Source organism: Podarcis filfolensis (assembly GCF_964270895.1).
Source record: "Podarcis filfolensis genome assembly, chromosome: 3".
Lineage (NCBI taxonomy): Eukaryota > Metazoa > Chordata > Lepidosauria > Squamata > Lacertidae > Podarcis > Podarcis filfolensis.
In genome coordinates this window covers 66,973,900-67,001,106 of record NC_139606.1, presented here as the reverse complement: position 1 = coordinate 67,001,106, position 27,207 = coordinate 66,973,900, and the positions used below count along the sequence as shown (strand labels likewise).

The 27,207-nt window shown below is 41.4% G+C and overlaps 1 protein-coding gene across 20 annotated transcripts in view; it reads left to right on the top strand.

Moving 5' to 3' along the window:
- Window positions 1-27,207, top strand: part of SYNE1 (spectrin repeat containing nuclear envelope protein 1) — a 276,264-nt gene that overhangs the window by 148,859 nt on the left and 100,198 nt on the right. For 18 of the 20 annotated variants that reach the window (XM_083607892.1, XM_083607889.1, XM_083607886.1 and 15 more), the window contains 16 exons: window positions 272-2,432; window positions 4,157-4,494; window positions 4,752-4,896; window positions 5,067-5,285; window positions 6,842-7,104; window positions 7,426-7,591; window positions 9,101-9,256; window positions 9,892-10,044; window positions 11,760-11,942; window positions 13,386-13,523; window positions 15,205-15,390; window positions 16,479-16,601; window positions 17,382-17,564; window positions 20,228-20,371; window positions 23,803-24,000; window positions 25,109-25,249. In XM_083607892.1, the coding sequence (XP_083464018.1) occupies window positions 272-2,432; window positions 4,157-4,494; window positions 4,752-4,896; window positions 5,067-5,285; window positions 6,842-7,104; window positions 7,426-7,591; window positions 9,101-9,256; window positions 9,892-10,044; window positions 11,760-11,942; window positions 13,386-13,523; window positions 15,205-15,390; window positions 16,479-16,601; window positions 17,382-17,564; window positions 20,228-20,371; window positions 23,803-24,000; window positions 25,109-25,249 (4,897 nt within the window). Of the gene's footprint in view, window positions 1-271; window positions 2,433-4,156; window positions 4,495-4,751; window positions 4,897-5,066; window positions 5,286-6,841; window positions 7,105-7,425; window positions 7,592-9,100; window positions 9,257-9,891; window positions 10,045-11,759; window positions 11,943-13,385; window positions 13,524-15,204; window positions 15,391-16,478; window positions 16,602-17,381; window positions 17,569-20,227; window positions 20,372-23,802; window positions 24,001-25,108; window positions 25,250-27,207 lie in introns of all 20 variants that reach the window. The other 2 variants (XM_083607884.1, XM_083607883.1) reach the window with 1 other exon arrangement.

Below are 27,207 nucleotides of genomic sequence, written 5' to 3'. Positions count from 1 at the left end.
AGAACACGGGGGACTGCAATGCTTATCTTGGGGTTCATATTTGGAGGCAAAGACCTATGCACTCTAGTGACATCTCCAGCTATACAGAACTTTGCAGTGGCGGTGTGTTTCGTAATGATTGCTTTACATATGATTTTTAAATCTCTAATGCCCTTAGGGAATGAAAAGAATGCTTCAGATTTTCACATTGCTTGAACACCTCTTCCCCCCACCCAATGCCTGTGCTATTGTTTATATTGAGTTGTGCTCTTAATTTACTTGTTTTTAACAGATCGGATGCTGAAAGTACCACTACCCATCTAGAGGCTTTGAAAAAGCTAGCTTTGGCTTTGCAGGAGAGACGATTTGCTCTTGAAGACCTGAAGGATCAGAAGCAGAAAATAACAGAACATCTAAATCTGGATGACAGAGAGTTAGTAAAAGAGCAGACAGGACACTTTGAGCAGCGCTGGATCCAGCTAGAGGACCTTATCAAGAGGAAAATTCAACTGTCTGTCACCACATTAGAAGAGCTGAGTATGGTGCAGACTAAACTTCAGGAATTAATGGAATGGGCAGAAGAGCAGCAACCTAGCATCTCTGAAGCTCTCAAACACAGTCCACCACCTGAGCTGGCTCAGAACTTCCTCATGGATCATCTCACCATTTGCAGTGAAGTGGAAGCCAAACAACTTGTTTTGAAAGCACTTACAAAGGATGCCAGTAGGGTCATGACTAATTTGGGGCTTAATGAAAGACAGGTGCTCCAGAAATGCCTGTCAGATGCCGAAAATCACGTGGATTGCCTTAGCGATTTGGTTGGTCAGAGGAGAAAGCACCTGAATAAGGCATTATCTGAAAGAACTCAATTCCTCCTGGCAGCCTTTCAAGCAATGAATCACATTCAACAACATGAGAAAAAGGTAATGTTCTATGAACATATTTGCTTGCTACCAGAAGATGTAAGCAAACAGATCCGGGTTTGTAAGAGTACACAAGCCAGCCTTAAGGCCTACCAGAGTGAAATATCTGCCCTATGGTCTCAAGGAAGGACATTAATGAAGGAAACAACAGAGCAAGAGAAGACTGAAGTGTTAGAGAAACTGCAAGAGCTACAGAACATGTATGACACTATTTTGCAAAAATGTAGCCAACGACTAATAGAACTGGAGAAACATATGGTTTCTAGAAAATATTTCAAGGAAGATTTGGATAAATTATGCCACTGGCTTAAGCAGTCTGATATTGTTTCATTCCCAGAGATCAATTTAATGAACAGCAATTCTGAACTTTATTCCCAACTAGCAAAGTATCATCAAATTCTTGAGCAGTGCTCTGAATATGAAAATCTTCTGTTGACATTGCAAAGGGATGGCCAGGAAATCTTACCATCACTCAATGAAATGGATCATTCTTATCTTGATGAAAAGCTGAATGCCTTGCCTCAACAATTTAGTGTGATTGTTGCTCTGGCTAAGGACAAATTCTGTAAAGTCCAAGAAGCAATATTGGCCCGTAATGAATATGCATCATTAATTGAATTGACAACAAAGGCTCTGTCTGAATTGGAAGATCAACTAGTGAGCCTACATAAGGCCCCTTTTACCCTCTTAGCCAAAGAAGCTGTGTCACTCCAGCAAGATTACAGAAGCATCCTGGCTGAAGTCATAAACCTTGGTGCTGCTGTTGATGAATTAAACCAGAAGAAGGAAGCATTTCGGAGCACTGGGCAACCATGGCTGCCAGAGGAGATGCTACTGCTTACCACCTTGTATCACAAACTAAAAAGGCAAATAGAACAGAAAGTAAACCAGTTGGAAGATATGATAGAAGCATATCAAGAACATGAAGAAATGTGTAAGCAACTTGAGATGCAGCTAAATTCTGTAAAAGAAGAACAAGCAAAAGTTAATGAACAAACACTCCCAGCAGAGGAAAAACTGAAAATGTACCATTCCTTGGCTGGCAGTCTGCAGGATGCTGGGATCCTTTTGAAACGCATAGCTGAACATCTTGAGATGCTTTCCTCCCAGCTTGACCCATCTGTGCATGAAGGAGCAAATCATCAGGTGCGAACTTGGCAGGAGATGCTGAAGACGTTGCAAACTGCCATTGGTGATACTGTGATAGAGTGTGAAAACAGACTGGTGCAAAGCATAGATTTCCAAACTGAAATCTGTCTCTCCCTTGATTGGCTGAGGCATGTTAAGGCAGAATTGAACGATCAACTGAGTATTGAATTAAAGCTGAACATTATCCAGGAAGAGATTCGTAAAGTTCAGATTCAGCAGGAAGAAGTTCAGTCCAGCCTAAGGATAATGGGAGCACTAAGCAGTAAAGAAAAGGAGAAGTACACAAAGGCCAAAGAACTGATACCTGCTGACTTGGAAAATAGTCTTGCCGAACTCTCTGAACTTGATGGCGAAGTGAAAGAAGCAATACACAAGCGGCAGGTCAGTGAATCTTGCATTCCTTTAATTTTTTCCCCCAACATTAAGAAGACAAGGAATTAAAGATTTGTATTAGAATGATCAGTATGGCATAATAACCAGGGTTAACCTGCTGAAGCCAATTTTAGATTTCATGCTGGTAGTATGGCTGTCACTGGCTCAGTTTGCTCTTAATTCTTAGCCAAACTATGGTGATGCGTGAACAAGCAAGGATGTGGGCAGCTCTGTTTAGGGAAGCTTTTAATATCTGATGAATTATTGTATTTTAATATTTTGTTGGAAGCCACCCAGAGTGGGTGTAGTATAAATACATCATCATCATCATTATGATTTGAAGCAAAAAAAGTAGCCACTTTGCTCTTGTCCTGCTCATACTGCTGTGCTATCACCATATAAGACCATCATATCTGAATGCAGACTCATGGTGCTTCTACTCAGAACATCAAACTTTGTGTATATCTCATGGTTTTTCTGGAGCAAGACAAACCATGGCTTAGATCTGGTTAGATCAGTAGAATCAGAGGAGGAGCGAAGTGGCTGTGTTTTGTTCCAGGTGCCTACACTCCTGGTTTAGGATTACCAGAGAACCTGGCCAACAGAACCTTAAACAGCAAACGCAATGTATTTGCCAATTAAAAAAACCCAAAAGTTGTTATTATACACCAAAGGTTTTTTAGTCCACAGCTCCTGAGACCATAGAGGCAAGGCCCTAATCACTTAAAAGATTTTGGTGCCCAAGTATGTATCTAATTTAAAATAGAAACGATAATAAACCATAAAATGAAATTTGTATTTTTCAAAATGAAACAAAACCTACAGTAAGATGGGAAGTAATGTTTATTTTTGTATACTTCCACTTTATTTACATTTGAAAAAAATTCTACTTTTTAAATTACAGTCTTTGATCTGATCAAAACTAATTTTATATAGCACATCGGCTTCTATACTTAAGAGATAAGGCATCCAGCCTGCCTTGTTGCACAGTTGTTCTGCTGGCATTTTTAATATACTTCACCTAAGAAAATGAACGCTCAGCTGAGCAATTTGTGACCATTAATGTTAAAAATCTAGCAATGGATTAATCCATCCCTGCATAGAGACTTACTCTCTCCTTTTAGTCTGATCTGCCTCATGCTGTGGACATGAGCATAATGCATTCTACTAATAGTCTGGCCATAAACATGAGGCATGTAGGACTTGTTCCATGGTAAATATGCTGTAGGATCATAACTTTGCTTCTTGGGCATCATGAGTGGCTTTTACTAAAAGAAGCTCCCTTTAATAGAGTTTGTGGAAGAGGGGAAATCTGTCGCATAAAATAATGAGCAATATTGAGACAATTCTAATGCAGATATTTTGTGCAGGAATGTGGGAAACCTGTCCCTTTATTTTGATTGAGTTTCCCACTCCATGATCTTGAACTTAATAGAAACCCTTCAGTGTCTCTAGTAACACTTTTAGGAGTACAGATTATATATATATGTACACTTGAATGCACTTCCGAATGCAGGTGTTATCTGTTGTATTCAACAATGCGTGTATTTTGCATTAGTCATCCCTGCTCTTAAACTCCAGTACGGTTTCCAGATAGATTGGACAGAAGGTGGATTCAACATCGCTGTTCATTTTAGCAGAACTGTGTTAAATCACAGCCTCCCTAATTATATATGTTATATAAGCGGTGTTTTTTCTTAATGACCATACATGTCCTTTTAATTTGTTTTCAGGATAAATTGAATAAATTATATAGCCTGTGCCAAAGATACTACCAGGTTTCCCAGACTGCTAGTGACTGGCTTGAAGACGCCCAGGAATTGCTACAGTTGGCACGAAATGGCCTCGATATGGAGAACTCGGAGGAAAATCTAAAGAACCATATAGATTTCTTTAGCACTGAAAAGCAATTCCGTGTGCATTTGGGAGAACTGCGGACCCTTGTGGCCGACATGGAGCCCTTTATTCAAGTCACAGGAAAAGAGGAGCTGGAGCAGAACGTGAAGGCTTTAGAAGAGAAAGGCGTGGAATCAGAACAAGAAGCAGAAGCCCAGAAAGTACAACTGCAAAGGTACATTTTCAGTTTTTGAAATGTCAGATAATATGTCTAGCAGATGGTTGTCGCACAAAATGACAAGATAGTTGCTGCCGTCTTTTCAGAAAGGCAGCTGTTGGGAAATGGGAGGATAAATGGTTATTTTATAAAACATTTACAGTGCAATCCAGCCAAAGTTAAGCACTGCGGGTTTTAATTGCCATTGATTTTAAATAACTATACATGCCATTTCCCACTCAGAAATAAGTTCCATTGTTTGATTTCTTTTCAAGTTGTGCTTCTGAGTGGCAGGAGTATCAAGTGGCAAGGCAGCAAGTTATTGACCTGATGAATGAATCTGAGAAGAAATTATCTGAATTTTCTGTAGCTAAAGCAACTTCCAGTCTTGAAGCAGAAGAAAAATTAATATCACATAAGGTAAAGCTTCTGAATTATGTCGGGTCATATTTTCTCCACTGAAACCACAGGTCTTAATTTAACACAGTCTGTTTCAGCTATGCTACACACTTAATGAAGCATAAGATATGCTAAAAAAAAATTAATTATTTTCTTAAGATACAAAAAAATCATTCTCTTTGCTTCCTCAGTCACTGGTGTCTGTAGTGAACTCTTTTCATGGGAAGGTCACATCACTGGAGGAGAAGGCATGCCACCTAGAGAAAATAGGCAATGATGCCAGCAAGGCAACCATAAGTAGGTCCATGACAACCGTTTGGCAGCGGTGGACAAGGCTTCGAAGTGTTGCCCAAGACCAGGAGAGGATTTTGGAAGAATCAATGCAGAAATGGAATGCATTTAACAATAAGGTATAAGGATCAAGGTTATTTGGTATCTCTTATTCACTATTAGACATTCTGTGCAAGTATATTTTGCATTTGTAATGTCAACATTTGAATATTAAAATGAAGAGTTATAGGAAAAGAATATTTTACATATACATGGAAATAAATACCACTTAAGAAGATCAAGGTTATTTGGTATCTCTTATTCACTATTAGTCATTCTGTGCAAGTATATTTTGCATTTGTAATGTCAACATTTGAATATTAAAATAAAGAGTTATAGGAAAAGAATATTTTACATATACATGGAAATAAATACCACTTAAGAAGATGGGTTTCACTGAAAACGAAGAATTTCTCATTGGATCAACTGCATATCTTACAGTGATGTGATGAAGCAAGCTAATCAACATTGCTGACCCACGCACAGGGTAGCTGTGTGTGGTGCGGGAACAAGCAATAAAATATGACGAACACAATCCAAGTTGGATAAATAGATCACAACTTATTGATTACATAACAGGTTTGATGTAGGCACTGGGCGGGTATCCACGTGTTCAACCAGCCTACCTACAGATTGATGAGCTATATTTCAACAACAGGGGTTGACAATTGCTGAGGCTCATCACAGCATGAGCTAATGATGGCAAACCTCCTTTGGCTACTGGTGAGGGGTGCCGTCAAGACAGAAATCTGCCTTCCAGTACCCTTTAAGGGGATCTCCTGTGTGCTTGATCAGGGTGCCCCTCTCCTTCGCCTTCTAAGAATCCAGCCCAATGCCTCTTCTGCCGTAGGGAAGTAGGAAAGAACCAGCAATCTGAAAGAGAGCACAAGTGCATGGGAAGATCAGTGAAAGGGATGGAGAAGGCCAGGCGGGTCCTCCTTTTATGCTCCTGGAGTGGACTAGACTCCTGTGCTCTTCTCTCTGGTCCACCCCAGAAGCTCTTCCCCTTGGGAGCCCAGCAATGAAACTGACTGGCTCCCTGCACCACATGGGCATAGCCAGGATTTTTGTTAGGGGGGCAGGACCGATGGGATTGATCAGTTAGTTAAGTATTTCTATTGTTTTATTTGATGGGGGGCTGCCCCCCCTTGGCGACGCCCATGCTGCAGCACCTGAGGCTCCACCCTTGACACTCTGTGAAGTACTTCTCCCTGGGCAGAAGCTCCCTGAAGCCTCCTGCCTTTTCTTCCACAGCCACACAGGGCCACAGCTGCAGCTCCTGATGAACTGGGAACAGGTGGGAGGGAGTATTATCAGCTGCAGAGCAAGCTAGGAAGCATTGAGATAGCAGTGCTACTTAGATCTTAAGTTTGTGTCCAGTGGTGCTTACAAGACACGTTTTAGTAAGCATGTTATTAACAAAATCAAACATACTATAACCTAATTACAGAAGTACAATTGTGAGTAGCAAACTATTTTAAAATATATTACTATTATGTGAAAGCTTAATTATAAACAGTTGTAAAATATATGGGGAAGCAACTCAGAGCCTTTAAAATGGTTGTAAATTATTATGACTGACAAGTTTAAGGAAATGTTGTTTATTGTGTGTGGTTTTCTAAAATCTCATCTTTAGATGAAAAAAGCAACAGAAACTCTTGATCAGTTGCAAGATCGCTTACCAGAAGGTTCAGTAGAAAAGGCCTCAAAGAATGAACTTGTGGATCTTCTGGATTATCACAGTAATTTCGTTCTGGAACTTGAACAACAATTGTCATCTCTGGGTCTGCTGAAGCAACAGGCTTTTAGCATGCTCCGGGACATAGAAATAGCCTCTGGTTCCCAAGAGCAAATGCCTATCATGCAAGAAATCAAAGCAATGCAAGACAGATGCCAGAAGTAAGAAAAAGCTATTTTAAACTGTAAATATTGGCTATGATCCATAATTGTATATGTTCTGTGAATTTCTCACTGTTGAATATAACAGTTTAAACTGTACAAGTACACAATATTGGTTTCCATCAGCATAGGATAGGTAACTTAAACTTGCTGATTTAATTAATTATAACAGCCATAATAATAACATTTATATTCCATTTAAAATATAAATGACAAATTTAATAAATAATAGAATGTGTCCACTAATGTACTCCAAGTTTTTGACAAATGTATGGAGAAGTGTGCTACTCAAATCTTTAAAATGTTGTTTGTATTTTTAAGCATGCAACAAAAGGTGAAAAGAAGTGGGAAAGTGGTTAAACAAGAACTTAAAGAGCGTGAAGAAGTTGAAAAAGAGATTAATAAAGTGAAGTCTTGGATTCAGGAAGCCAGAGAATATTTATTAAATCCTACAATTGAGATAGATCCTCAGCTTGAGGAATTGCAGGTATGTCAGACTTGTATACGGTGCCAGTGTGTTTCTGTAGATTTGGGTATTTCTGTAGAGATTGGTTGTGGTGCCCTGTGCAAATTTTAGAATGTACTACACGATTCTGTGCAGCAAACTGAGGTTCCACAGCAGACAGACATGAGAAAATTCAGTTTTAAAAGGATTCCTTTAGGATATGAAGCATGAGCACCACTGATTTAGTGAAATCCTATAGCTAAAGTATTTCTCACAGATTCCTTTCAAAAAAATTTTTAAAACTTCCAATAAAGGGAATCCCAAAATTTACCTATTAGTGTTCTAAACATACATACAATGGATTATGTAATACAATATTTGTGAAGTGTCTCATTAAAAAAATGGGGGCAGAACAGGCTGCTGTACCTTTTAAATTATCTCCATTTACAGTGCAAAACAAATGTTACTTATATGCTTATAGCATTCGAGTAACAACTCGAAACCAGCTTTATGATTAAATCAGAACGAGTTCTTTGCATTTGTCTCCCATATGTCTGGTTTCATAATTGTGACTGAATCCAACATGGAAGCCACTGCCAGAAATAGAGATAAGGCAGTGGATGGATTGCAAAGTTTTGCAGACCAGGTGTTAGTGGAAAAGCACACAAGAATAGTACAGCATCAAGATTTGTTGACAAGGCACAGTACAAACTGTAATCAAGACAAAGGGTGGCCAGCTGGCTCAGAGAGCAGGCTGACCTGGAATGAAATACTCCTGCAGTGAGGCTCTGCTTTGCACAAGGTTAAGGAGGAATTCAGCATTGTGCTAAGTTGATCGTTCAGTCAGTGTAAGCATTTCAGCCTTCCAGATGGAAAATATGCCCCTCTCTTTGCTGCAAAAGCACTGTTCTGGAGATTCTCTCACTCATCCACTAAGCCAATGGGGGGGGGTTGCAGGGGGAAATCCCCATTGCAAGTGTGCAGGGCTTCTGCTGATGGGACACATTAGGTGAATCCTATTCAAAGACTCAGTTAAAGCTGTGTTTCTGATGTGTGTGCTGTGGCTGGATGGTTGCCAAATGCCGCTATGACTGATGTGTGCAAAAGCAGGATGCCTGAGGTTGATGACGTTTCCAAAGAACCACCACTCAGAGGATACTAGAGAGGAGGAAATATTGGCAACAGCCTAAAAGAAGTGCAGCCATTTGGAGTTCTTACTATCCTACTTCCCAAGAAATATCATGTGAGGAAGATTAAGACACTGCTCACTGAGCTGGTCTCCCTCATTATCATTGTTCTGGAAGTAACAGGACTCCAGTGATGCAGAAGTATCCAGGCCAAGGTTGCTTGCTGTGGGCATACAAAAGGGTTCAGCATTATCTTAGATTATCTCTGTTGTCAAAATAGACACACTGAGGTGGGTGAGATTTGACATTTTGGAGACAAATTTCAGAGAACACCACTCATTATTTTGTAACCGTATGAAATGTGAAGCTCTAAAACCTATCACTTTTCTCCACTCTTTTGGCAATATTTTCTCTTTCCTGTTAGTCTCTCCTCAATGAAGCAACTATTCACCGCCAGGCTGTTGAGAAAATGGCTGAACAACAGCAGAACAAATATTTGGGACTTTATACCATTTTACCTTCAGAGCTTTCTCTTCAGTTAGCAGAAGTCGGATTGGCACTTGTAAATATACATGAACAGGTAAAATACTTGAAGTGAATACTACCGATTCTGTAAATGGAGTCATGTAATAGCAGAATGATAAGCAAAACCACACATGCACTCATGTACAATCCCAACCCCACAAAATGGGTGTAATTCCTCCCTCCATACAGCTGTGGATATAGAAATGGGTCTTGGTAGAGAGCATTAAAGCATTTTTTCCTATCCCACCTTGGTTGGTCCTTGGCACTACCGTACAGCAACCATTTCTTGCAGCAGGAGCCTATCTGGGCTTTCCATATATACATCTAACTCTGCCTTCTTTTCAAGGGATTGGAATGCAATTTACTTAGTGCACACACACATTTGGCCAAGAGGCCATCTGGGGAGACAGAAGGAGTGAAGAAGTCTCAGTTGAGCCCTATGTCAAACTCCTCACTTACATACAGCAAGACAGAAGCATGCATCTATTGGAGAGATACTTGGCTGCAAAAGTTTGTGTAAAAAATTACTGTTAGACTCTTAAGTTGCCACAACTTTCTTGCATTTGTCTAAGGAAATGCAAGACTACATACATAAGCATACAATTTTGTGGTCACACTGATTCTCTGTAATTGATGTATAGTAAACCAGCATGTTTAGTTGCTCTTTTTTTACCTTTGGTTTTTTGGCAGATTCAAGCCAAAGAAAAAGAAGCTCAGCAGAGCAAAGCATTGAATCAAGAATTTGATCAAAAGATTCAAGGGATTGCAAAAGAGCTCGATTCAATTCTATTTAAACTGAAGGAGAAGACAAATAACATAACACAAGCTAAAATGGATCAAAGGGTAAATAAGATTCTACTTTGTACAGAATCACTCCCTGTTTAATAATCTTGTAGAATCAAATATTTACCAAAAATAAATAAATCTATATCAGGGATAGTCAACTTAGTGCCCTCAAGATGTTGAACTGAAACTCCCATTGGCCATGCTGGCTGAGGCTGATGGGAGCTGAATCCAACAACATGTAGAGGACACAATTTGGACTTCCCCTGCAATGTGTTGTGAAGCCTGGAGCATGGAGAGAGAAGGATTATAATGAAAGTGGGAAGATATCACCCTTTGGTATCATACGTGAAAGCTTTTAAGACTGCATCCGACTAATGGCTGATTCATGTATGTGTGTGTATCAAATTATTTCTTGTGAGCTGATGGAGCAGCTGAAAGTTTAATGAAAAGCTTTTCTTTGAGGATCCTGCAAACGATTGATGTCTCCGCTCTCTGATGATCTGTGCTCATTTATTCACACATAAAAATCATTAGTTGATGCTAGTCATTTTTGCAAGTGTGAAAGCAAAAGATGGCTTGAGAATTTGCCATCTTCACACATAAGGATAAGCCAAACTTTCTGGCTTATCATGTTTTAATGCAAATGAGCTGCATGCTGATGCACACTGCCTAGTTGATTCCACTTTGCTTCTCCCCAGGCACGAGTGGGATAAACCAGGAAGCTTGATTCCCCCATTATATCTAAAGCTCATTACTCTCTAACAAATAACAATGAGTAAACCAAATACAGTGGTACCTCGGTTTACGAACTTACTCCGTTCCAGAAGTTCGTTCTTAAACCAAAACCGTTCTTAAACTGAGGTGCGCTTTCCCTAATGAGGCCTCCCACCGCCGGTGCCCTTCCACTGTTCAGCTTCTGTTCTTAGATGGAGGTAAAGTTCGCAAACCAGGACACTACTTCCGGTTTTGTGGAGTTTGTAAACCAAATCATTCTTAAAACAGACTGTTCTTAAACTGAGGTACCACTGTACTCATGGCTTAAAGTTGGCTAGCAATATGGCTGGTTAAGGATCAACAAACTTGATCCATGGTTTGGATATTGCAGCCAAACATTACTCCCACCAAAGGAGGAACAAAATGAGAGTAATTGCAGTAGCATGCTACTTGTTCATGCTAAACCACGATAAGCCAAAATTCTGGCATATCGTTCTGTGCAAATGTGATCAATATGATTGTCTTTATGTCAATCTTTAAAAAGAGAGATATCAATGTTTCTTACTTTTAAATCAATAGAGAATATGTATGGATATCTAAATCCCTCATTTGTGTCACATTGTACATACTATAAACATCTAATCCTACAAATAGTTGGGCTGACTGTATATAGGATTGGGAACTTCTCACTTTTAGATGTATGACTCCATGGTATGGTCAATGATTTCTCCCTCCCTCTCTCTCTCTCTCTCTCTCTCTGTGTGTGTGTGTGTGTGTGTGTGTGTGTTCATGTCCATACTCTTACCTTAGTGCTTAGTATAACAGTAATAACTCCTTTTGCATGTGTGGGAGGAAAATTATCAGCCACTCCAAAGAAACTGAGCTGGAAGCTATAGGAGGGAAATCTGCACATCCTTCCCATTCCATACAAAAAACATGCTGAAAATGGTGTACCAGTACTCACAAGACTTTGAAAGGAAACAATCTTCCCACTTTTCTCTTTTTCATTCAGTCTTTTCCATTTTTTTGGCAAGTAATGCAGTTTCTTCTCCCTCCAGCTACTGGGTGAAGAATTGGACAGCTGCAACATAAAGCTGATGGAACTCGATGCAGCTGTCCAGGACTTTGCAGAGCAGAATCCTCAGCTGGCTAAGCACCTGGCTGGCAAGATAAGCCAACTGACTGCTCTCCACCAGCAAACTATTAGACAGGCTGAGTACAGGGCATCAAAGCTGAGTCAGGTATAGTATTACGTTAATACAATTTCAAATATTGTTGAGATGTTCAAGTATTGTTGAAACAGATAATAGGAGGATAGGCTGAAGGGCTCTTAATACACCACAATTCCATGGGGGCACATAGAACATGGTACTGTGCACAGAATTCAGTTTTCAGGGAATTTCACGCTTGTTTGCCTCGCCCCCCCCCCCCCCCCGCAAGTCGTCTGCTCTGTAAACTGTGATGATAGACATTGTCTGCTGGAAATTTGAGAAGCCAAAGTGAAATTTCCAGTAGGTTAAGTTGAAGCTGCCAGCTCATTGCATAGTTCCTTGCCCTGAATCAATAACTAGCAAAACCAGAATACAGGAAAAATTGTGCAAAAATATGCAAGTATTTTTAGTTTGCATCTTTGGGTCATATTGCAGAGTTGAGATTTTCTCGGCATGAATTTTGATTTTGGTTTTAAATTGCAGAATACACTCTACTGTGGCAACATGGTAGAAGGGATGAAAGTGGAAATTATGTTTATCTTTAGATGGTAATGTCTTTAAGATTTTAAAAGATTTTTAGACTTTTTTTAAAAAAATACAGCTTTACAACACAGTGTGTTCAGAAGTAAGCCCCCCCTTCCCCCCCCCTTTGACGTCTTCTCTGGTAAATATGCATAGGATGGCAGTCTTATTGGGCCTCTTAAAATCCAGTAAGTTCAAAGGGCTTTTCAGAAAGTACAGTAAGGCTGAAAGCGAAATAAAGCCCTTATGACTCACTTTTATCCACTAGAGGCCCTCAGCCAGGGGAAACGTGTTTGCTGTTACTCTGTGGCATCTTGTCTTCCATGAGCTTATACCAATTGCCGATGTGATATATTGCATGCTAATATTACTGAGTGACTAACAGTCGTTTCTAGTGGTTTAAAATAATTCTAAATATTCAATATACTAGATGTCCAGAAAAGTACGCTGTATCTTGGAAATATAAACAACTGCCTGATTTATTTCTGTGTAGGGCAATATATTGCTCGCCCTTAAAAGGGATTGGTCCTTTGGTTGTAGTCTGTGCGAGTACTCACAAAACATAGTTAAGTCAATAGAGGAAGAGGTGTTGTAGATCAGGGAAGCAAGCAGTGCAGTCATTTGTGATAGAGCCAAATTGTTCTTAGTATGTATGCAGTGATACTCCCACACCTTGACATCAATACATTCTAATTCTTCCATGTAGAATTTTCAAAATAGCTTCATCTGCATAAGAAGTAGGCATAATAGGCAAATGGCAAATGTACCAATTTTAATGCAATCAGCACATTAGATCAGTAATCGAGAAATGTAAATGTTAAGAAGCTAGAAGAATGGAAGTAATGAAAATTGCTAGGTAAATAAAATGACAACATTTCAGAAACCAAAAGTATTTTTGTACGCAAGACTGTACTTTGGATTTATTGAAGTAGATTTTACTTGTCTTTTCAGGCCATTTCTCACTTAGAAGAATATAATGAGATGCTAGAATTCATATTGAAATGGATTGAAAAAGCTAAAATCCTAACACATGGTAGCATTACATGGAATTCTGCCGCTCAGCTTCGTGATCAATTTTTGACTCATCAGGTGATTATAGCAAAAACATTTTTCAAATAATAGATGAAGGCACAAATCGTTGCACCAAAGATAGTTGCTACCTCTGAACTATGATACAATTGTGTTATCAAATGAAAATTATGAAGCCTGTGCTGTTTTCTGATATGTAATATCAGAATATATACATGATATATAATGCTGGAAGCCAGGTCTACACAAATATTATATATAAAAATAAGTTGAAGTAGCAGATCAAACAACATGCGTTCCTGCCCCACTGATGCACAAATGAAAATGTTTTTATTGTACTAAGTAATGCCGTTGGCATAAGAAAGTACCCTGCCTCCCATTTGTTGCCAGTAAGCATTTCTTTCTTTCTTTGGTTTTGACAGATTGACACAGAGGTTTGTGTACTAATTGGGATTGTTGTTATTGTTTTTGTACAAAGTGTATTTGGATGTCTCCAATCACATGCTGAGATGGAGTTTTTGTACCTTCAATATTGCATCAGAGGATGTTTATAATAGAACTGTGTGAGGCACACAAGGCCCTGTCCAGACTAATACAGTCTACTCCTGGCTCCATAAATTATTGGTGTTGATGAATAGCTCATCACTAGAGGAATGAGTGCTAAATTTTCCTGTCTCAGTCTAGCAACCCTGTAGAAGTAAGACAACTACTTCATACTTCATGCTTCAAGTACTGCAGATAGTCATCATGTAATAAGTTTTCCATTAATTACATGGCTTAATGAAACTGCTGCTTAGTAGGTTCTCATAATTTACTACATAGTGTTAGAAATACCAGAAATTTTCAGCTGCCCACTTCATTTTGTTAAGATAGAGACTTGGTACAATAGTTCTCCATAGGTTATGGGGGGGGGGTGAATGCTTCATCCACTGGGAACTCCATGTTTTTCTCTTACCTGGACAATTCTGGGGGAGTAATAGGCCTAGGAAGAGTTCCCTTTGGTATCTTTTCAGGGGAGTGGATAATGATAGACCATAAATGCAGTGGGGCAGCTGTCACGGTCCAGTTCACGGGCGATCGAAGTCCCAGCTGGGGACGACGGGACCGGGAGCAAGATGGCGGGGGGGAGCAGGAACGGGAGTCCAGAAGCCAGGAGTCAGAAAGCCAAGAGTCCGAAGGTCAGAGAGGCAGGAGCCAAGAAGCCAAGGGTCCAAGGATCAAGAAGCAAGGAGTCAAACGCAGCAAGGCAGGGAACGTGTTGCTGTGGCAAAGAGCCGAAGGGAAAATACTGACCTTGTATCCCTTCCCAGCTCTTGCCATCAGGTGCTGTGAGTTACCAATCGGCCTCACCTGTATGGCCGCGCCTTGCCTCTTCAGAACAAACTTAGGAAGGCCCCAGTCCTGCAGAGTCCTGACAGCACGCACACCTGACAGCAGCTGTATAAATGACAGTTTCTAGACAACTGCTTGATCTTCCCCAGTGGGTGCCTCCTGAATTCTGGCAGGAGTCAGAGAGGCGTTCTTAGATACCTATATCTCTTAGTAAAATCCTTGTGGTGTCTTATGCCTTCATTCTGAGGTCTGAGGCAAGCCACTATTCAAACATATGATTGGGGGGGGGGAGAGAATAACATTATGAAGTCTGAGTGCTGGCACAATATGGTTGAACGTAAACTTTAGCCTATCATTTTTTAATCATAATCTGAATATTGAAACAAATTCTGTCACTACTCCCACCTAGGCCATGCTTGAAGAATCTGGTGAGATCCACGGAGACCTTGAAGCCATGACAGAAAAGATAGACTATCTGGCAAGTGTGTATTCAACCAAAGGGATGTCTCAGCAAGTGTCAGAGCTTGGGCGGCAGACTGAGGAGTTGCAGCAAGTGATCAAACAGCGACTGCAGAATGTTCAGGATGCAGCCAAGGTATTCGGAGTGCCCTTCATATCTAGCTGACAGTTGCAGGTCTGCTTTATGACTGCACAAGGCTAATATAAAACATCTTGTTGTGATTATTCCTTAGTAATGTTTGTTGTAATCTTACCGTATTGGCCCAAATATAAGCCACACATTTTTTTCCCCCAAATTCCAATTGTGAAAAGTTAAAGTGTGTCTTATCTTCATGACCTTACAGTATTGCTGCTGAAACAGCTGCTCACAAGAGCCATCGGGGGTGCGGGACAACCGCGCCCGTCCCAGCCGCATCTCCCAAGCCTCCCCCAAGCCGCCGGGGGGAAGGGGGGCAGGCTGCCGGCAAAGCAGCATGCCCCCTCCAGGAAGCAGCCAGGGAGTACGCGGGGTAACGGCGTGCAGTCCACCTGCCACTTCCAAGCCTCTCCCGGCGCTGGCTTGGGGAGGTAGTTATGGGAAGTAGTAGTATCAGGAGGCAGGCGCATAGTGTGCTCAGAATCGAGCGCCGGCTTGGGGAGCAGGACACCATGCGTCGGCCGCCCCCCGTTCATGGCGGTTGAGCCAGGAGGCAGGCCACACCTGCAAATAAGCCTTGAATTCTAAAGGTGCGGCTTATATTCGGGGCAATATGGTATATGTTTTATTCTAATCTTAACTTTTTGTAAGACACCCTGCTTAAACGCATAAAAATACTTAGGGGCCTAAATAAATAAATATACTGCATTTCCAGGGCACAATGCCTTGGACAGTTCTCCTATGCAAGCCACATTGAAATGGATGGAAGGTTGTACAGGCGGCAACAGTTTCAGGTGTGTCCAATTGATGTGTGATTGCTGACATGCAGGTCCTTTTGGAATGGGGGAAGAGAACGCTTATGCATGTTCTGCTGAAGTGTGCGGGGGCCAGGAACTAAACCCAACGTGAAATGATCGCCGCCTGTAGAAGATGAGGAACTATAATATGCCAGAGAATGCATATGATATGTATTCCATTTTCCAGAGGCTTGGAGATCACTTAAAATAACACCACTGACTTATGTTTCTTAATTCAAGTTTAATGTGGTTTGTGTTTTTCCTAGTTTTTCTGTACTTTTTTCCCCCCAGGATATGAAGAAATTTGAAACTGAGGTAAAGGCTCTTCAAACAGCTTTAGAACAAGCCCAAGCAACTCTGACATCTTCAGAGATCAGCCGTTTGAGTCTGAAAGAACAACTTTCTCACCGACAGGTTAGACTGATTATAAGATAATTTTTGTGAAAGAAGAGCAGCAAAGTATTACTTTAGATGGAAATTTATTTACATTGACTGAAGTGACTAAGTTCTGTTTGGGGTCTGCTTTGAGGTGGGATGGAAAACCATTTCATGCACTCTACTTCTGTTTTTGTAGGTGTAGGAAATGTTAAATTATTTGAACAATAGTACTTGCAAAAAAATGGTCCATTCAGAACATAGAAATTACTTGGTCTATGAATTTAGCCTTCTCTAGCATCCACTGTTCGTGTCTTCCTAAGGACAAATCCTGTTTCATTGTTGATGGCACTGATTTTGTTATGGTGTTATAAAAACAGACATTTGGGAAAACAGTGTTTCATGATACTGTATGTCCTCCAGTTGAACTGAAATCACCCGCTGAATAGCTAAATATATTTGGTTGTTATATTTTAAAATATGACAAAACAATCAACCCCAAGAACTGATCTGAACTGAACTGATCAGATTCTTTTCCTACATAGCTCAGTCAAATCCAAAAGGTAATATGAAATATTTTCAGCTATAGTTGGCAATTTTGTGCGGATGCTTTTAGTTGTTGTTATACACATCACCTCATATCTAACTGATTTTTTAAAGTGTGAAAATGTAGTAGAGAATGTTTTTCAACATGTCCTACCGATAAATCATTTAACACACATTTTGAGATTTTTGTTGAGCTCACTTTAGTAAAAGGTTATTGAGGTCAATGGAGGCATGAGAGGTTGTGTTTTTTAATTGCACTCATGTTATTTCTAGCATCTGCTTTCTGAAATGGAGTCACTGAAGCCAAAGGTTCATGCAGTGCAGATCTGCCAGAGTGCTTTGCGGATTCCTGAAGAAGTGGTCACCATGCTCCCAATATGTCACACTGCCCTCAGGCTGCAGGAGGATGCTAGCCATCTACAGCACACTGCTATTCAGCAGTACAACATAATGCAGGCAAGTATAAATTGAATGTGAGAAGAGGTGGTAATACCACAGTTTGGAGTAAATGTCATTTTTTCTTAAGAGCTTTCTTAACAACTTAAAGAAAATATGTGTTTTGAATTTCTCGAATCGTTGCTAGTTTAAGAACATTTACCGTATTTTTCACTCTATAGGACACACTTTTTCCCCTCCAAAAATGAAGGGGAAATGCGTGTGCGTCCTATGGAGCGAATGCAGGCTCCTTGGCTTCAGTGATAGCAACGCGAAGCCTCAGAAGCCTGCGCTCCGGAGGCTTCGCGTTGCTTCCGCTGAAGCCAGGAGAGTCTGCTCTTTGAGGCTGGCGGTGGGGAAAGCAGCACTTCCCCCATTGCCCGCCCCAGAGGATGGGGGGCAGCAGGAAGGCGCGCAACGCCTTCCCACTACTCTCCAACCCGGCTTCGAGGCTGGCGGTGGGGAAAGCAGCGCTTCCCCCATCGCCTGCCCCAGAGATTGGGGGGCAGCAGGAAGGCGCGCGACGCCTTCCCGCTACTCTCCAACCCGGGTTGGAGGCTGGCGGTGGGGAAAGCAGCGCTTCCCCCATCGCCTGCCCCAGAGATTGGGGGGCAGCAGGAAGGCGCGCGACGCCTTCCCGCTACTCTCCAACCCGGCTTCGAGGCTGGCGGTGGGGAAAGCAGCGCTTCCCCCATCGCCTGCCCCAGAGATTGGGGGGCAGCAGGAAGGCGCGCGACGCCTTCCCGCTACTCTCCAACCCGGCTTCGAGGCTGGCGGTGGGGAAAGCAGCGTTTCCCCCATCGCCTGCCCCAGAGATTGGGGGGCAGCAGGAAGGCGTGCGACGCCTTCCCGCTACTCTCCAACCCGGCTTCGAGGCTGGTGGTGGGGAAAGCAGCGCTTCCCCCATCGCCAGCCCCAGAGGATGGGGGGCAGCGGGGAGGCTCACGACACCTTCCCGCTACTCTCCAACCCTCCTGTGGGCTTTTGCGGGAGATGGGGGAATTCCCCCACCTCCCGCAAAAGCAGGCAAAAGCCGCGCGCTCTTTAAAGGGGCTCCGTGGCTTCTGCTGGCTTTTCTAGGAGGTGGGGGAATTCCCCCACCTCGCAGAAAAGCCTGCAAGAGCCGCGCAGCCTTTAAAGACGGCGCAGCTCTTGGGGGCTTTTCCCCAAGGAGGGAGAAGGGATTGACTGGCAGAGTCAGTCCCTTCTCCCTCCTGCGGGCTTTTGCGGGAGATGGGGGAATTCCCCCACCTCCCGCAAAAGCAGGCAAAAGCCGTGCGCTCTTTAAAGGCTGCGCGGCTCGTGCAGGCTTTTCTGCGAGGTGGGGGAATTCCCCCACCTCCAGAAAAGCCTGCAAGAGCTGCGCAGCCTTTAAAGAGCGCGCAGCTCTTGGGGGCTTTTCCCCAAGGAGGGAGAAGGGACTGACTGGCCGAGTCAGTCCCTTCTCCCTCCTGCGGGCTTTTGCAGGAGATGGGGGAATTCCCCCACCTTCCGCAAAAGCAGGCAAAAGCTGTGCGCTCTTTAAATGGGCTGCGCGGCTTTGCTGGCTTTTCTAGGAGGTGGGGGAATTCCCCCACCTCGCAAGAAAGCCCGCAGGAGCCGCGCAGCCTTTAAAGAGCGAGCGGCTCTTGGGGGCTTTTCCCCAAGGAGGGAGAAGGGACTGACTGGCCGTTTCAGTCCCTTCTCCCTCCTGGTCGAAAAGCCCGCAGGAGTCACGCGGGGCTCCTGTGGGCTTTTGCGAGAGGTGGGGGAATTCCCCCATCTCCCGCAAAAGCAGGGAGAAGGTCTTGGAGTAGCGCACAGGCTGCGTGCAGCCTGTCCACTGCTCCCAGAGCTGCGGGGGGGGGATCATATTTTTTCCTTGATTCCCCCCCCCCCTGAAAACTAGGTGCGTCCTATGGTCCGGTGCGTCCAATCGTGCGAAAAATACGGTACATACAGATATATACAGGCGGCCACTATTTTGTGCAGCGGTTCCATTCCTGGCCTCTAACATGTGTCAGCTGAACACACATAAGTGTGCCCCGCCCCCATCACGCCCCCATTCTGCCCATAGCTGTCAACCTTCCCTTTTTTTGCGGGAAATTCCCTTATTCTGGCACCATTTCCCGCTGCTACCCCGGATTGTTAGATATCCCGTAGACTGTCCCCGGGACAGGTGAGGCTGCTGATCCCTTATTTTCAAATCTGAAAGTTGACATCTATGATTCTGCCCTCTTCCCGGTCCAAAAGGATCCGCACATTGGCAATCACACGTCAATTGGACGTGCCTAAAATGGTTGTTGCCTGTATTACTCAAAAGAAAGTATGCATTATCTCCCAGAAGTTACAAACTAAAAATACTGAACCACTTGTTTTTCACATGATAAACAACCTGGAATGAAATTTAGACCTCTGGTTTACCAGTGATCTGCATCCCTTCCCCCAGTAATTATGTTATAACCCTGCAACAAATATTTGGAACAAAATTAATTACTTTGTAAGTCAGATATAAAGTGTGTAAGTTTAAAAAAAGTATTTAGTAGTAAAAATGTTAATGGCTTCTTACTTGGCGCTACAAATATCTAGCTTTTTATATCATTTATAGTTCTAAAGAGAATGATACACACATGTACACAATAGGTGTTTTCTTTTCTGGTGTGCTTTCACTGTATCCCCCTGGCCCCGGCATATTTCCTCTCTAGGAAGCAGTAGTACAGTATGAGCAATATGAACAAGAGATGAAACATTTACAGCAACTAATAGAGAGAGCTCATCGTGAGATCCAGGACAAGCCCATATCAACAAGCAACATTCAAGAATTGCAAGCCCAGATTTCATGCCATGAGGTAATGTACCTAAGATTAATCTGTAACTCATTTGCACTTCCTGAAACTCGAATTTCCATTTCCTTTCCCATTTTCCAGAATATTAACTCTTGCAGACATACCAGACCATGGCATTTTTGTCTCTTCTGACTCAGACTGGAGAGGAAGAAAAATATTTATCAACCCCCCTTTTTTGCTGCTTCCTCTCTACCACAGTAGCTATTTCCCATTGAAGAGACTATACCAAAGGGGCTTTCCAATCCCTCCCACTCCCATTTTATATGGATGCACTGCCAATTGTACAACTTATATATGCAGCATTGGGAGGTATATCCCAGTGTCTGTAGGCAATAGCTGGCAGTCATTTTAAAATCTTAAGTGTCATTGCAGAGAAGCAAAACTGGACTTGGATGTAGCTTGTCCAAATATGCCATTGGACTTGGATGTGGCTGTTCATAGGTGTGAAGTTTAATATTGCAAGATCTGAGTCTCTTGAATATGGTTTGTGTTGAACAATTAAGATATACACTTATTTTTCTTAAATTTAACGAACTACATGTCTTCAAGGTGAAAACACCTTGTTACAAAGTAAAAATAAAAATAAAATCAAACACTTATATCACAGCTTTTGTGCATCGGAAACCTATGGTGGCTAGTAATGACATGCTGCTGTTTAAATGTTTACCATTTAAACAGCAGCATGAGAATCAACATATAAACCTTCTCTTGTATGCTGGCCCATCAGTGAGGCAGTTGCCTTGGGGCAGCAGATGTGGCCTACAAGGAGCATACCAGTTGCCTCCTCTTGCTTCTCATCCTCTGCTGTGTGGCAACCCATCACTGCCCACTCCTTGCTGACCTTCCCCAACACCAGCAAATGTTAATCAGTAATAAATGAGTTAATTGGTTAAAAACCTCAAAGCAGAAATGAAATATACTTCCTGGTATCTGATTTCAGCTTTGGTGCCTGAACCCAGGTGTGCTATCCTATGCTTCATTATCACTTCATATGAGTCACATACATCTGTCTATTCCTGTTTGGATCTCATTCCTATCGGCCACCCTTTGGCTTAATTCTATTGCTGATTTATTCATGCAAGAAGTGAATATGCAAAAACAAGGCAATAATCACCACATCCTGTTGGGAGGCAAAGATGCACAGGCTGTTAAGCATTCTGCGTTGATTCCTTGTCTCACAGGTGGAAAAAAAGATCCATTAAAAACCTGAGTGACTGGTTTCATGATACTGGCTATCTCACTGTGAAATTACTCCAGCCCTTAGGCATTCATTCAGGTTAAGCTTTGCAGGAGTTTCTCTTATACTTAATTCATTTGCTCTGAGCTGTCAGACTGTAAAAACATGTTTGGGACCAATGGCATGAGATCACTTTGTTCCAACAATCTAACAATCGTCCTGCTTTTTTTGAGGACTAAAAACTAAGCAAACATCATATGAAATCAGAAATGTTCTTTCGAAAGGGAAAAAATAGTTAGGGTTGACCATGTGTCCTACTTTAAATAAGACAGTCCTCTATTTTGAAGGTCTGTCAGAGGATAGTCCTCTGTTTTTCAGGTGTTCTCTGTTTGAGGTCTGTCCAGTCCACATCTGATTTAAAAATAATTTGGATCCAGAATACCTGCATGTTTGCATACCAGCTCATTCACTCAGATTAGTGTGGAGTTCTCTTAATTGTCCCTTGTGTTACAGAGATCTCAACTAGAAGGTAGGCATTTAGTGTAAACAGTCACATGCTGTGGACCTCTCTTCTAGCAGTGATGTGGCAGGTTTCTCGCTTTTGTCTTCCAGGTATCTCTTGAAGGCTTTTATGCTGTTTAATTAGCCAACTATTTTAATGATTATTTATATTGTGTTTCACTGTGTTTTGTGGTGTTGCACATTGCGCTGAAATTTTATGACATTGCATCATAGAAATGTTTTTATAAATAAATAAGTGTGTGTGTGTGTGTGTGTGTGTGTGTGTGCGATCATAAAAAGGAAGAGCATGTGCCTTAAAAGTAGTGATACAACACAGTAGGGTACAACACATAATCTAACACCCAAAAGCTAATATAGTAGAGTGTTTCTAAACTCTTTCTTGCTGTGGTCAAACTGTGTATCAAACTGCCGCTCATCCCGCAGTGTCATCCCCTGCTTTCTCTATTCAAACATCTGCCATTGTTTAAAACAGCCACTTTCCCCCGCTCAGTGATTCTCTATTTCTGCTTTAAACGTCTGCTGTTTAAAATGGTCTTGTTTTCCCTCTACTCCATCCTTTCTTTACTTCTGTCAATCACCTGATATCAAATATAGCACCAGGTAACCTGTTTTCTTTTGCCAACACAGTTTGAAATCAAACTGCACAGGCAAAGACACAGATCTTTACAGGTGCTAACAACCAGCTGCCATCAGCACTTGCAAAAGCTCAGGGGTTTACAAGAGTCAGGTATCAGCTAATTGTTGCCCCTTTCAAAATGCTGTGCCTTTGCCTTCAGAAACCAGTTCTGTCCCCTCATACACATTTCTTACAAACCTGACTGGAAATATTTAGCTTATCTACCTGTAATGCCTTGGCTACATTCTTGTGCCATGGAGATATACGTAATCTACAAAACTAGACTGATACAGCAATCAATAGTGTGTATTCTTAAGTGTGTAATTTTGCTGCTGCAGAGAGGGTTCAACTGGAGCATTAGTACAAAATTAGCTAATTTATTCAGGAATACAATTTGGACCCAGTCCAAGCTGTGACTCTAAACAGGCAGTTAAAAGAAAATAAATACCTTGCAGAGTGATATTAAAATGCCAAGTGCAAGCTACTAGTTTATCACGGCTCCCAGCATTTTAGAACAAAGCAAGAAGAAAGCCACAGTGTTTGTTAATCCATGACAGCCTTGTGCATTAACTTCTCTGTTCATTGTATTCAGTCTGGTCAGAAATGAATGCTGCATGTTTTTTTAAACTTCAAGTCATTGCATGACCTCATTTCCTTGGCATGCCTTATCTGGGGACTTTCAGCTTATTTTAGTATCTCACGAGGCAGACAAGAGTATTTCCCCTCTTGTTTTCAGCAGGATTTAATGCAGAATTTGCTTATCCCCAGAAATGATAATGTGAGTTTACCAGACACCCCTTCTGTCAGTGACAGGCAGGAAAGATTTTCACGGTGCTTTTCCATTTTCACTGCATAGCTTTCTGTTCAGTGGTTTAGCCCTGCCTTTCTCTGTGTGTATGTAGCACGATGCAGCCTGACATGTTTGTTTTCCACAATCAACATCCTGCTGTTCGGCCACTGCTGCTGCTGAGGTAGGGCTTCTGAAACACAGAGCTGTGATTTTATTGGCTGACCTTAGACAAGCAAGCCGGTCTTTCTCTAACGGAAGCAGAATTGCTGCCCCTTCTTACGGCCTCTACATGCTGCATATGATTCTCAAGGAAGAAAATGTTTCCTCAGGAGCTGGCACAGAAGATCAAAGGCTACCAGGAGCAAATAGCATCTCTGAATTCCAAGTGCAAGATGCTAACAATGAAAGCCAAGCACGCCACTATGCTTCTAACAGTAACAGAAGTGGAAGGACTTTCAGAAGGAATGGAGGAGCTGGATTCAGAAGAACTCCTCTCAGCACACTCAGCTCACCCCTCTGTAGTAATGGTAAGCAATAAATGTATAATTTGTCTGTTTCCTGAGGCCACTAGTCATGTGCAATACTGGTTCTGACACTATTGTGCAAAAGATTGCTACAGTCCATGCTGTTTCTTTGTTTTCATGAGATGTCTGGGTGTTGCTGATTAGAAGGCACTAGAGCTCAAATTTATGCAGCTGTAGTTATTCAGTTTTACAAACCAGCAATTACTGTTATCCTTGGGTGTGTATGAGTGTGGCTTTTGGCAATTCAGCTTTTTAAACATGGATAATTCCTCGGAACCACCAAATAAAATCACATTTATAAAATAACAAAATTTAGCTTCACTTTGTACTCCCAAGAGGTTATTATTATTACTATTTTCTGTTTTGTGCATTATCCTCCCTTGTTATACCTAAGTGAAAAGCTGGGAGAGGGGGAAATTGAAATGATTATTTTGCATATGCATGGAACTTTTTATTTTTAAGTACACTGGATAGCAGTTGAAACATTGCTGGAATAAAGAATCCATAGGAGATGCTTTACTATTAAGTTGCATGTGTTTATTGCTTTCAGTATCTTTACATGTATTGCTTTCAGTATCTTTACATGCTTTTCTTCTGCAACATTCCTCAAATATATTTTATCTAGTAGAAAGGTACATGTTTCCCTAGCTGAATGTTCCAATATTTTCCTGTGATATCTTCTACAGCTATGGTGTATGTGGATAAGGTTAAATATGTTCTCAAAAATGCTATCACTTAAATACTCCAGAACTAGAGTAAATTACCTTTCATTCTTTTTGTCTACATTATTAATACTGTTTTAGTTGGTATGTATCAGATGCCAGGGAGGACAGGGCTTGTAGGTCTAATAGCTATGCAAAAGAGAGAACTTGGGCAGGAACATTTTCTCATAGTAAGGTGAGGAAAACTGTGCCTGCCAGATAAAATTCTCACACACAGTTATTAAAGGTACAGGGGCTCTGACTTCCTTTGAAATTTGCTTACCATGTAAGTACAGGCTCTTGAACTATGGCCTGTTAGAACTCTATGCCTATGACTGCATTAAATAAAAATCATCCTTGTGGTGACTGAATGATCTTCTTGTCCTTTGGGATTGCATTTCCCATGACAGATGACTGCTGGTCGCTGTCACACACTTCTGTCACCTGTTACTGAGGAGTCTGGGGAAGAGGGAACCAACAGTGAGATTTCTTCTCCACCTGCCTGTCGCTCTCCTTCACCTGTGGCTAATACAGATGCTTCTGTTAACCAGGTATCTCCTCGTTGGCTTTCATTCAACTGTGATGTCTGCGAATATGTGTGGTCCTCAGTGTGCAGTTTCTTATTTGTCCTGTCAGTTAACTTGGAAGTATTTTCTCAGGGTAAAAGACATGAAGCTTTTGTTTTAATATTATTATTTAAAGTGAAACTACATGCTGTTCCTAAAATGTATATAATAGATAAATGCAGGGCAGCATTAAAACTGCTAGCACATTTGAAATGTGAGGCAGGGTCAAGCATGGGTTCAGATTGGATGAGGGACCGCATGTTGAGATTCCTGCATTGCAGGGGGTTAAGGGAGCGGGTGGCACTGTGGTCTAAACCACTGAGCCAACCTTCGGCAATTTGAATCCCTGCAACGGGGTGAGCTCCCGTTGCTCTGCCCCAGCTCCTGCCAACCTAGCAGTTCAAAACATGCCAGTGCAAGTAGATAAATAGGTACTGCTGTGACAAAAAGGTAAACGGTGTTTCTGTGTGCTCTGGCACTCGTCACGGTGTCCCATTGCTCCAGTAGTGGTTTAGTCATGCTGGCCACATGACCCCATAGTCGCATTTGACTGGACTTAACCGTTGGGGGTCCTTTACCTTTACTCATTGGAGGGGGTTGGACTAGATGATCCTTGGGTTCCCTTCCAGCTCTACAATTCTCTGATACTGGAGATACGGATAAAAGAATGGGAGCATGCACAAGATTTTCAGCATTACAGAAGATCCTGACAAAACACAACTTTTATTGTCCCTTTATCTATCTGCATGTTTTCTGCTACTAGGTAGTTACAAAGATCTTCCTTTGTTCTAATATTATTTCGTTATTGATGGTGACTTTTGTAAATGTGAATTAAATTGTTTTAATTCCATTGCTTTATTTTCAACATGAGCTCTCTTTTCAGTAATTACAGTGCATAGCTCTCTCAAATTGACACTGTAGGTACCTTTGTTAATTAATGAGCATTCTGAAGCTGTTTGATATTTAATGGTATAATGCAATGAATAAAAATAGAGATGCAGGGTTAAAAAAACCCACACCTTGATGTCAAGGTTATCCAATCCGATATTTTCTTCTCCCTGTTTCACTCGATCTCAATGAAAAATAATGTGCTTTTCTCGCATATTCTCTCATAGATAGATTTCCTCACATATTATATGCATCATTACATACCGTAATTATTATATGGTTATTATATGCATTTTATGCATATCATAGTATGCAGTTATATACCGCAAGTTTCCTAAAATAACCACCACATAAACAGATTCACAGAATGCTACATATAATAATAATAATAATAATAATAATAATAATAATATTTATTTTATACCCCACCCATCTGGCTGGGTTTCCCCAGCCACTCTGGGCGGCTGCCAACCAAATATTAAAAACACAATATAGCATTATATACATAGTTATGTATGATAACATAATATTGCAGAAGTAAGGTATAGCACAAGGCTTGACTCTTATGAGATATATATGTAATTAATTCTACTGGGGGGTGCCAGTATATAATTTGTTGGAGCTTTTCTTAGAAATAAAATGCTTGAGTTGTAAGCAAGTGCTCAATTCAACAGAAGGTTCAATTCGGGTGTAGCTTGATCAGGTCAGAACTACCATTTCCCAGGGATAAATGCATTTCAAACTGATTCCTCCTTCACTAGTAAAGAATGGGAACAGAGCAAGAACAATTTATTCATTACCTAATTATTGTAAGCTAGTAGCAAGTACTTCTTGCTCCAAACAAAAGCAAAACGCACCACTATTGTGATTCAACAAGGAAATTGATAGGTTAAAATAATAAGCAAAGCAAATGTAGGAAGTGAGATAATGAGCCATTGACTTTGTAAAGTTTAGTTGCATTGCAAGTGTAAAATACAAGAACCTCAGGAGTATATTTTTTTTGCAATGTATTTTGTAACATGGGAAATTAAGTAAGAAATATGCATTGGGCCAAG